The sequence below is a fragment of the Echinops telfairi genome, unplaced genomic scaffold (genome assembly GCF_000313985.2).
Source record: "Echinops telfairi isolate 266 unplaced genomic scaffold, ASM31398v2 ScPeMD7_23;HRSCAF=83, whole genome shotgun sequence".
NCBI lineage: Eukaryota > Metazoa > Chordata > Mammalia > Afrosoricida > Tenrecidae > Echinops > Echinops telfairi.
In genome coordinates, this window is record NW_022103920.1 from 40,697,311 (window position 1) to 40,709,721 (window position 12,411).

The 12,411-nt window shown below is 41.9% G+C and overlaps 1 protein-coding gene across 1 annotated transcript in view; it reads left to right on the forward strand.

Moving 5' to 3' along the window:
• The window catches only part of SRPK2 (SRSF protein kinase 2), a 154,600-nt gene that overhangs the window by 105,397 nt on the left and 36,792 nt on the right, over positions 1-12,411 (forward strand). Inside the window, exons 5-7 of the mRNA XM_045288946.1 lie at positions 205-292; positions 495-582; positions 5,063-5,169. Coding sequence (XP_045144881.1) covers positions 205-292; positions 495-582; positions 5,063-5,169 — 283 coding nt within the window. The remainder of the gene's footprint in view (positions 1-204; positions 293-494; positions 583-5,062; positions 5,170-12,411) is intronic.

The following is a 12,411-nucleotide window of genomic DNA, read 5'->3' on the forward strand; positions in this document are numbered from 1 at the left end:
GACCCACTTGTTAATTGTGGCCCCATGGTTTAAAAAGTACTATATGAGTTACATTATTCGTATAATACTTATATAGACTAATACTCTGTAACTTTCTAACATTGACTAGATGTGGTTATAATCTATAATGTTAATCATCTAATGTTATAATAATGTAGGCTTAATGTTTGTAACACTAAAAATAACGTGTTTTTTTTTTTTAAGGGGGAAAAGATTTGTTGCAATGAAAGTTGTAAAAAGTGCCCAACATTATACGGAAACAGCCTTGGATGAGATAAAATTGCTCAAATGTGTGAGTATAACAAAATGACTGTACATTTTCACAAAAAAATTTTTTCTGGGAAATAAGAAAATTGAATATTTCTCACATTTAAAAATTGAATCTCTTGTTTTTAATAACATCCCTTAATAAAACAATTTGGTAGAAGTAATAGAAGACACTCTTTTCACCCTTCAGCTCGGCTGTTCTTGCATTCCCTTTCCTCTCTGCCCAGGTTCGAGAAAGTGACCCCAGCGACCCAAAGAAGGACATGGTGGTGCAGCTGATCGATGACTTCAAGATCTCAGGCATGAATGGGATACGTATCCTTTCCTGGCGGATCTCTGACATACGGGTGCATTGATTATGGTGCTTTTCTCTTCGTACTGCCTAAAAAGGGGGAAATAATTCTGATCCCCAAAAAACCTTCCCATTGCTTCTGTTGTGTCACCCTTCACATAGGTGTATATTATCATTGCAAAATGCTGTAAAACTATATTGCTTAAGGACTCTTTGGTGTCATAGTCATTAAAATTTTATTGTAAATAATAACTTAAACTTCATTTGTGGAATGAGATTAATTTCTTCCCCCAATTACCTGTGGAGCAGTTTATTTTTTATGAAGTTTTATTATTGCTTCAGTAAGACGGAAACATGCAACAGGAATTCTGTGTACTCAGGCGTCTGTAAATCATTTGTAAAGGCTGTGTCTGATCCCCGTGGGAGCTGAACCCATGTTTGGGGGCTGTGACAAAAGAGCGCTCTGCTGCAGTCTCTGTGGAACGTGGCATTGGAGCACCTTCAGAACTGAATAGTGTCATCAGTTGGCTTCCAGAATGGTACAACCTAGGCTTTCAAATCCTTGTTCCCACAGAAGATAATCTCTCTGCCAGGTGAATATGGAAATATTTTGCTTTTATTTATTTGACTCCCACTTTGTCTACTTTGGAAAGGCCTGCTGAAAAGCAAAATGGTCTGCTTTTCTGAGCTAGCTGATAAATCAGACAGAAGCCAGTGCTTGTTGGAACAGAGAGATGGCCTTTGTTTTTCTTACTTTAAAATGTTTTATGCAAATTTTCAGACTTTCCTAAAATAGAGTATAGTATAGTGAATTTCTATAAACCCATCACTCAGATTCAGCACATGATTTATTCATAGGATAAAATTAACAATAGTGCCTTGATGTCACATATTTTGTCCGTTCCCTGATTATCTAAAAATTCACTTTCAAAAAACTCATCTGAAACCCAGTTCAACAAATATTGTTTTCTCAGTCTGTCGTAATCCACAGTACTCTGCCCCTCCCCCTAAGACTATTGTAAACTTACTGTAGTTATTTCATTCAAGATTAAATGGTTGACTTAATTTTTTCCCATTATAATTTGCTTTCTCAAAAATAAACTACTCTGATGGCAGTCAGTGATTGTTGAAGGATGAAAGAACGTCCTGGTCAGCGGTTAGGTTGGGTGTACCTCTTGCTTTCTAAAGATACTGAGGCCTAATTCTAGGTATGCTGGAAGAGACCAGGAGCACTGGTGGCGGGGTGGGTTAGGAAACCAAAAGAGCCACCGGTGGGCTGTTTGAGTTCATTGGCTGCTCCACAGGGGAACAAGGTGGCAGTGTGCGTCTATAAAGAATCACAGCCTTATGTGAAGAAAGCTGATGGTGCCCAGCTATTAAAAGATATAGCATCTGAGGTCTTAAAGGCTTGACGTTCAAACAAGCGGCCCTCTAGCAAGAAAGCAACAAATCCTACATGGAGGAAGCATACCATCCTGTGATAATGACGTGTCGATGGGATCAGGTATCAGAAGATCCCAAACAAACAATTATATCAAGGCAAACAAGAGGGGTTGGAGTGGGAACCCAGAGCCCATCTGTAGACAATTGAACATCTCCTCACAGAAGGGTCACAAGGAAGGGACCAGCCAGCCAGGGTCCAGTATAGCACTGACGAAACATACAACTTTTCTCTAGTTCTTTAATGTTTCCACCACCCCCACAACCCCCCACTATCATGACTCCAGTTCTACCTTACAAATCCCGCTAGACCAGAGCATGTATACTGGAACAAATAAGAGCTCTCAACACATGGAATCCAGGACAGTAATGGGAGTAGTGAGTGGTACCAGGGGATAGAGGGAGGCAGGGAGAGAAAGGAATAAACCATAGCAATGATTGATGTATAATCCCCCCACCCAGGGCGACCAATACCAGAAACATGGGTGAAGGGAGACAGCGGACGGTGTAAGATATGAAAATAATAATAATTTATCGGGGGTCACATGGGTGGGTGGGTAGAGGAGGGATGGGAAAAAAGAGCTGATACCAAGGGCTCAAGTAGAAAGAAAATATTTTGAAAATGATGATGGTAACATACGTACAACTGTGCTTGATATAATTGATGTATGGATTGTTAAAAGAGCTGTAAGAGCTCCTGATAAAATGATTTAAAAAAATAAAAAAAAAGAATTACAGCCATGGAAATACTAAGGGGCAGTTTAGCTCTGACACATATGGGGATAGAGAAGAGGTGAATCGACCTGGGAGTTAGAGCCTGAGCTTCTCATGCTTTCCCTTCTAGTTTGAGAATGTCCTTGCTGACTAGGACACTTTTAAATGGTTCAGGTGCCTGTTTGTTTGGGGAGCTGAGGAAGAGGTTATTGGTTGGTTTTTGTTCTTCTGAAAAGACTGTTTAATTCTTCTGCCTAGGGCATTGTTAACATTGTTAAAGGAGAACTCTAGAAGGGATGTGACAGAGAGCAAAAGAACTCAGGATTCGCACTCAAAACAAAGTTGACAAACCTGCACCTGTAGAGTGCAGAGAGCATTCCTTTAGATTGTAAGTCTTTCCATATTTTCAGTTTTCTCTGAAATAATACTTTATGTGCATATACCTTCATTTTCCATGGTTCTAGAATATTGGACTGCGTGCGTGTGTGTTGGAGGAAGGTTTACAGAGCATATTCATTTTTCATTTAACAATTCATACACATTTTATTTCATGTCATTGTTTGCAGTCATTCATACCAAGTCTATACCTCCTTCCTTCCTACCTCTTCTGAATTTTATCCCTGGATAATTGGACTGTTTATTTAGAGCCGTGTGATTAGTGACTGCCAAGGGAGTAGGGGATTGTCAGGAGCCAGGGTCTTCTGGCTTCTTCTTGGTCTTTTGCGCTTCTAGGTCACGTGTATACCAGAGCCGACATTTTGATATTTGACCTTCTCAAGAATCTAAAGGACAAGGTCTTCTCTAGCTTCATCCTGAGAGTGATTTACAATTCATTCATCTGCTACACCGTGATTCCTGAGAAAGGCATTCCTCCCACACGCGATATGGTTGTGAGGGTTTTAATATTTCTGTAGAGATTAGACTGGAAGATACTACGAAGTGCCAGAGATTGCTGAGATCATGTCAGCCTTTGCCACGAAGTCATTTCTGCCAAGTGCTGAGTGCCTTTTCTCCCGATAGGTCACTGGAAGACAGCTGGCCTTCCTCTGCCCCTGCTTCTCCAAACAGTGTTTGAGCAGGACTGCCTCAGATCTGCAAGGATAGCTCCCAAGGACTTTTTTTCCCCTTTAAAATAGAAATCACCTGATTTGTAGTATAGTGGAAAGTTTTGATTTGTTTTTAACATGAAGTGGGGGGGCCGCAAAAAATTTAGAAAATGAAAATTAAATATAATTGACTTTTCCAATCATTTTTTAATCCCCTCACATACATGCTAGGGGCTGTATTTACTGTTAAATAAAACGCTAAGGAAGTATCAAATGTTTTGAGAAGACTTGTGTTTTTGAAAGAAATTTTTAGAATATGTATACATAGATCTATGGTGTATACGTTGCTCCACACTATAAAAACATTTTTGTTGTTTTGGGTTTAGGAAAGCAATGGCCATTTTATCTACTAGATCATTTATTGTAACAAAAATTAAATGGGCCTTTTTGAGGCGAACGCAATCTCTATGCTCCCTGGGATGAATAAATACTCTCCAAGCGTTTCAGAGCCATTTATAGTCTTCCCACATGAGTAACATGCAGAGCCATTTTGAATCTTCTCATATGAGTAACACGCATGTGTCTGTGTGATAAACTTTAGTGGTCATACGTTCAAATGGTTGACTCAAATGTCTATTTAAAAAAATTCAGATCCTTAAGCTTTCATTATTACAGACTGATCGTAATGCCTTCTGTTTAAATTGTAATGTTATATTCTTTAAAACTGCCTTATAACTTTATATTTTAAGTGACCTACCAAAACCAAATTCAATACAGTAGTGCTGGAGTTGTGTGAGGTTTCAGTCTTCCTCATTTCCATTACGATGGATTAATTACGAAAAGGCTGTGTGCTGAACAGGTGAGAGCACAGCGAGGGGTGGGATTTTGTCATGGCTCTGCTACCTTTGGACGATGTAACAGACGTGTTCTTAAACTTGTCCACTTCACCTCTCCACCTTTCTGCACTGGGGGTAATTATACTGCCTTCTAAGTTTACTAGGAGTACACATTAAAAACAGGATCTACAGGAAGCACTTAGTAAATGTTTTATTTAGATGTGATAAATTGAGTGCCCACTTAGTATTCTTCTTTTTTTTTTTTTTCACTTGGTATTCTTGATACCATTGATGCTGTGTTTTATAAAGAATATATATTTATGTGGTGCAGTATGGGTGGGTGTTGGGCTACTTTTAAAACTTTATGAAAAGATGGAATTAAAAGATTATTAAAAATTTCCACGAACTTCTTGAAGCCCCAGGTGTATCTTTTGTGTAAGTGGGTTTGATCCTTAACCCTGTACAAGATGTCTGCATGGTCTTCGAAGTACTTGGCCATCATCTCCTCAAGTGGATCATCAAGTCCAACTACCAAGGCCTCCCAGTGCGTTGTGTGAAGAGTATCATTCGTCAGGTGAGCCTTATGAAAGGCACTGCCCTGCAGCGAGGGCTGTCCCTCCACATGAATTCTTTGGGTGTTGATTACTGTGTGCCCCTTTCATCTCATTACATTAACTCAATATAGTAATGCCATTCTGTGCTGTAAAGATGTGCAATGTAAATGTCAGGTATGCCTTTCTTTTTTTGATCTATTTAAAGGGCAGTGATTTGGTACAATCAGAATTTATTTGGCCACTATTGATCCTGCAAAATACACTCCTTAGCTCCTTAAGAAAGAATTCAAAAGAAGTAGATGATATATGGTTTGTTTATGGTTTCTGTCATTGGATGGAAGGGTAATCAAAGGTAACTTAAGAAATGTTCAGGTTAGATAGGGAGAATTGTATTAAGTTTTTATTTTGTTTAGTTCTCTCAATGAAAGAAAACCCTCAGCCAGGGTCTGGCTCAGAGTGATACTCCAGCAAATTATTGTCATGTGCATATGGGAAAGAGTGCCATTGATTTAAACGGTGTCTCAGATTCGGTTCTCTGCCTGGTATGGACCCTTTTGTATTCCATGTTTTGGCCAAAGCTTACATCAGGAAAGTTGCAGGTGTGACTTGTTTAGAATTACCTGTTCTGATGTAATCAATTAATGACTGGATGTTTCTATAGAGCAGTTGCCTTATCAGGGAGGTTGCTAGGTTTGCTGAAAGCATGGTCTAGGTTTGGAACCCCATCACTACCCCAGCTGCAGAGTTGAAGGTAAAAGTGGTTTTATTGGTATATCAGGGAGTATCCCTCAAAAAAACAGACACCCCCCCCTCCCCAAGCTATGTACTTAAATTTTTTTTACAAAACAATCCTATTACCTTCAAAGTACTCTGTTACACATAATACATTTGTCAAATCTGCAATTCCATTCTTGGAAACATTTTTCAAACTCATCTATTTGGATGGCTGACAGCCACCTCCCTTGTTTTTTTCTTCACCTCTTCTACGCCATCAAATCACTGCCCTTTCATGTCCCTTTGCATTCGAGGAAACAAGAAGAGGTTGTACGGGACAAGGTCAGGTGAGTCAGGTGTGTGGGGCAAGAGAGGCTTGCTGTTTTTTGCCAAAAACAGGAGCACTGAGATGGCTGCATGAGCAGGTGTGTTGTTGTGGCAAAAACAATCCCCCATCTGCATTGCCCCAAATCAGGTCTTTTTTTTTTTGTCACACACTGTTACACAATCTTTTCAGAACGTCTAAATCAGTGGTTCTCAACCTTCCTAATGCCGTGACCCTTTAATGCAGTTCCTCATGTTGTGGTGATCCCCCAACCGTAAAATTATTTTCATTGCTACTTCATAACTGTAATTTTGCTACTGTTTGAATCAGGTGACCCTGTGAAAGGGTCATTTGACTCCCAAAGGGGTTGTGACCCACAGGTTGAGAACCACTGCTTTAAATAGAAAGCTTAATTAAAAGTCTGATTATTAACGATCATATCATTAAAAACAAATGAGCATTGGTTTTGTTTTGTTTTGGGGGAGGGGTGGTCCCTCATATAAATCATCATACAATTCATATGTATACATGTCACCACATCAGTTTTAGAACTTTTCTTCATTGTTGCACTTATTGTTATTCACTGCCCATTTCCCCACAGCCTCTCCTGCCATAGCTCCAAGGAACCATCCGCCCAGTTAGGGTCACTCTGGATCCTGCATTTCATATACAGACAAACATTTAGAAAAATAACTAATAACAATAACACGCTTAAACCAGATGAAAACTTCAGCTGAGCATGCAGAAAACATTAAAAACTAGAACAAGTTTCAATCAGACTAGAGGGTGCTAAATTTTAAGCCAACTGCCTCTGTACCAGTTTTCTTTCTGAGCATTCTGCGTGATAGCAAGGCTGCGCACATCCATGGCCCATAGGTAGAGAGGATTTACCAGGGGCTTAGTTTACGTGTGTTTCTTACTTCCTTTTTTTTTTTTTCCTTTAAACTGGATGTATGTGCAGTCTGAAATAATTTTTATTCTTTGCTTGTATAAAAAAAGATGTGTGCTCTGCTTGTTCTGCATAGAACAATCTTCCTGTGACTGGAACAGCTCGTAGATAAAGTTACACTTGTTTATTCTCCAAAAGTGATAACTGAATCCGTCATTCTCACTGGGTTTCCTGTATACAGTCATCACCCCCTTGGCCTTGGACTGGTCTTGTGTTCATTTAGCTGTTGCACCTTTGCGCTAGGTCAGAAAAAGGCCTGCCAGGTAGGGTCTTGTGGGTTTGAGAGCACATTAAATTTTAGCAAGCCTACAGAAGAGCCCTAGTGGAATAGTGGTTACATGTTGGGCTGCAATCCACATGGTCGGCAGTTTGAAATCCCAGCAGCTCATCAAGAGAAAGACTGGGATTTCTACTCTCCTAGTTACAGTCTCGGAAACCCCCAGGGGTCAGTCACTATGAGTCAGCAGTGACTCGAGGGCACTTGAGTTTTGTTTTTAGCAAGTCTGCAAAAAGTGTACATTGGTGCCTATCTATGTATGCGGTAAGTGGTTTTCTTGTCATTTACTAGTAGAGCTGGTAGTCCTGTTCTCTGAACAGCATTGGATCTGAAGGTTGCCACTGCTCCAAATGCAGCCCTCCGTGCAGGGCCCTGGGAGAGATGGTGTGTAGGGGAGACCCTGTTAGCAGGGGTGGATTTTGTGCCACACTTAGTCTTCATTTATCATTTTGATTTTCTCAGTGATGCTGATTTTCAGTGATTCATTGTAATCCAGCCAGCATTGTTCAGTACTAAGACCAGAATAAGGGACAGGTAAACATGGTTACATTATTGAATTGCTCATCTTGCCAGCATGTGCAAGTCTGTGCTTAGTTGGGGCCTCAGCTCCAAAATGAGGTGAAATGGCTCCCATTGAACCAACTCCCCCTCGTTATTTTACTCAGCTTCCTCAAAATGCCAGGGCCAGCAGCTTCTCCCTTTCTCTCACCCCTGGAGTGCATTCAGGACGAATGCAGGGCGTGCTCCTTAATCCTCACAGGGAAGAGTGGAGGGCTGGGGCTGGAGGATAAAGGCCCGCCCACTGAAATGTTTAGTTGGAGCTGGAAAGTTTTCCTTTCTAGCCAGTGTTCCCAGCCTCCATTCCCCTTTACGGTTCTGGCTTTAGAAGCAGCCTACGGTTCCCCTCATGGCTGTTGGAGTCGGAAGAGAACTCCAGTAGGAAACGCATCTACCTCGGTTTGAGCAGAGCCCTCTGGTGTTTTCCTCCCCGCCCACCAGTAATTAATATCTAAATTAAGGACTCCTGTGAGGGCCAGCCTCCTCTCTGCTGCCAGCCCATCTGCCAACAGCCTTGGCTCTCCCAGGCACTTGATTAGCGAGGTGCTATCCACAAACTAAGAGCCAAGCAAAACCTCAACTCTGTGCTTTGTTCAGGACCCACACGTTGTACCAGTGTGAAGACATAGTTCAGAGAGCGGCTCCTTCCTCCTGTGGACCTCGGCGGTGAGCAGGGTTCAGGAAATAGTCTTCCAGAGAAATCTAGCATCCTCTCCCACCTGCATGATTGTACGACCCATTTACAGCACACTGTGCTGACAGGAGCCAGGGTTAGGTTGTTTCCATTGTTAAGAGGTGATGCTGTTTATGGGTCATCGATCTATTGAAAGAAACCACAGAGATAATTTTGACCACTAAGCCCTTTATTTAAGGGATGAATTCAAGTTTCAGGGAAGAGAAGGTGTGTACCCACAGCTATAGAATCAGCTATTGTTGAATCAGTGCTGACTCATGATGTCCTCAACCTCCAATAGGTCAGAGTAGACTTCTGTACCATGGGGTTAATGACCCCTTTTTCAGAAGTAATTGTCAGGCCTTTCTTCCAAGGTGCATATGGGTCCTCTTGACTTGCAGCCTTCCAATTAGCAGCTGAGCACCATTAACTGCTGGCACCAGCCCGGGACAGTGCCTTCACTCCTGCACTGCTGCTGAAATTCAAGTCTTATTTCCCATGGAGCTGGCATCTGCTCCTGAAATGTGTGATCTGGCTCCTCTGAGTGGACAGCCCTGGCCCTGACCCATCTGTGTTTGATGAGCTCAGCTTTCGTGACAGCTGTGGGCAGCAGGTGGCAGCCCCCAGATCTCTGCTGCCTCCTGCTGCCGAGGCCAAGGATGGATTTTAGGCCTGAGAGACAGACATGCTACCTGACCAAGTGAAGGCAGCAGAAGAGACAGGGAAGGTGCCTTTTTTACTCTTTTTTCTGATTTTCAGTGGGGAGCGCTGTCCTTGGGCATGAGACTTGATTATTTTTTACTTTGACGCGTCACAGTTCTGCTTGAGCAAGCAGAGGCTTGCTCCATCTCAGTGGTTGATCCTGGCTGTCTTAGTGCTGTCAGCTTCACTGGCTTTTAGAAAATAAATGCTGGTTTTGAAAATAAAAGCATTCATCTCAGCCACGGCTCAAGTGGTTTTTTTAAAAGTATTTTAGTTAAAGGATCAGGGATTTATTGCTAGATTTACTACAGAATTTGGCAACAAATAGGGACTTGTTTCCCTTTCTCACTCATGTTGACTTAGAGCAGTGGTTCTCAACCTGTCGGTCACGACTCCTTTGGGGGTCGAATGGCCCTTTCACAGGGCCCATCCAGTCCATAACAGCAGCAAAATGATAGTTATGAAGTAGCAACAAAAATCATTTTATGGTTGGGGGGGGTCACCACAACATGAGGAACTATATTAAAGGGTCACGGCATTAGGAAGGTTGAGAACCACTGATCTGAAGGATTAAATATCCTTTCAAAGGTCAAAAGTCTGTCTTCCTCTTATCCTAGTTTCCCTTATTTTCCTGCACTTGCTAGGAATCAGGTATCTCCTTAAATCACATTTGCAGTGCCCCATGGCTCATTTGGTTTGTTTCTGACCAACCCCTTCCATCCTCCATACTCCCCTCCCCCACCTGCTGCAGCCAGCCTCATGCAAAAAAGAATCTTGTTAGACCACACACCAAACAGGTGGAATAGTGTCTGGCCTGTGGTAGGCACGCAACTGATGGCTCATTCAGTGAATGCATGCAAAATCCTTTTATTCTGGATTTCTAGGGATTTGGGTCCTGTGTAAAGGAAAGCTCTTCCTGTATTGATTTTCCTTTTAAAGGGGCATTCTCTTCCACTTCCAAGTACTGTTATGTCTGTAAGGTTGTTTAGCTACATCCTCCAGAGCCGAAGCAGTAGGGTTTTGGTGAGAACATTTCAGTGCTAAATGATCTTGTGTTTTTCCATTTATTTTTTGTTTTTTTACACCTTTTGGTCTGTTGTAGAGAAGGGACCTAAATGACTTAAAATGAATCAAAATAAACTTACTGGCAAGGAGTCCTTTCTGACTTCTGGCCACCTTAAAGGACAGGGTAGAACTGCCTCTATAAATGTCCCGAGACTAATTTCTTATGTAAGAATTAATACCAAACTGGTCTCAAGGAGATGGAGATTGAAGAAATCCCCAAAGTGCAATTCTTTCAAGATCCTAGAGTGCTCCATTCCTTCCCCACCCCAAACTCGCCCCCCATAAATATATTCCCTGGCGTCTCTGGGTTCTGCAAATAATCTCAGCAGTGTTCCATAGAACTAGCAAACATTTGAGGAAATGTCTCCTGTTGAGTGCTGTTCGGTCCAAGTCTAAGGTCAGGCCAGGGGTCAGCCAAATGCTGGGCCAGAGGATGCACTCCAATCCTGACCTTACCAGTGATGAGAATACACCCAGTGCTTCTCAGACAGCTTGTTCTACATGCAGCAGGATGGTCTTGGAACCCTGTTGGGCTGTGATCCTCAAGGTCAGCAGTTCAAAAGCACCAGCCTTTCCTCAGGAGTGAAGACCAGGCCTTAGACCCCCATAAAGAATTACGGTTTGGAAACTCATAGGGGCAGCGCTACCCTGTCTTGTGTCAGAATCAACTCGCAGGCAGAGAATTCGTTTTGCTTTTTGGAGGATAGCGTTGCAGGGAATCCTGTTTACAAATACTCACAGATGAATCCGTCAATATCTTCCCTCGGCTTCCTATCCGACCCATGCAGGAAAGGTCGTTTGATAGGAGTTACATGGTTCAATCAAATTTCACCCAAATCTATTCTCCACCTCTGGGCTGAATCTTATTTATGCACATGTGACCTGGGGCCTCTGGCAGGATGTCTCCAGTAGGTATTGGCCACTGCTGATCTGAATCAGTTAGGGATTTTCCCAGCCACTTCAAAAGCAACTTTTCTCTGTCAGCTGTGGGCTATCATTTCCTACATCCATTACAAGTCGCAGAAGCTGAGCTAACCAGCGAACAGAGAGAGTCCGATTCACACCCTCTACTAAGATCATATCTTAATTCTGTCCTATTCCTGTTTATTAGATAATCCCTTCTAAAGTGGAACTATAGCCAGAGGCATATGAAATCCAGTGAGAACATAATGTACATAAAAGAATACATCTTGAAGGGCCATGTTAATTGAATATATAAATCAGTACCCAAGAGAAATGAAAATATGTCCATGTAGAAATGTGTATATAAATGTTTTATAGCACCCTGCAACACCGAGGCAAAACACTGAACACAGAGCAACGAGGGGAGCAGAGCAGGGAGCTCCAGAGGGAGTGCAAAGGACAGACTCTGGGGCCAGAGCGTGGTACCTCCTCGGACTTGACTGGAGGACACGCCCAGAGGTCAAAAATCAGACCTTGATCTATTTACAGGTTTTTCTTTCTTTTTTAAATTAAAAAAAAATTTTTTTTAATTAATTTATTCTTTTATGGGTCCTTGGTTTTCTTTTTGTTGTTGTCATTGTTGTGTTCTCTTTTGTTGCTTTGTCTTGCTATGCCTTGTTTTTTGGTGCATTATTATCTCTGCAGATCTATCTAGATATGATAGGCTGGATGAACAGTCTGGAGGAGAAAACAATGGGACCGATGGTTCTGGGGGACATGGGAGAGGGAGGTGCGGGGGTAAGGAGGTGGTGTTAGCTAACCCAGGGACAAGGGAACAACAAGTGATCCAAAATTAGTGGCAAGGAAGGTGTGAGAGGCCTGGTAGGGATTCAGCAAGGGCAATGTAACTGAGAGAAATTACTGAAACTCAAATGAAGGCTGAGTATGATAGTGGGACAAGAGGAAAGTAAAAGGAAATAGAAGAAAGAACTACGAGACAAAGGTTATATTTATAGAAGTCTAAATATAGGCATGTACATATGTAGATATTTTTATATAGGATGGTGGGGAAGTAGATCTATGTGCATATATTTAT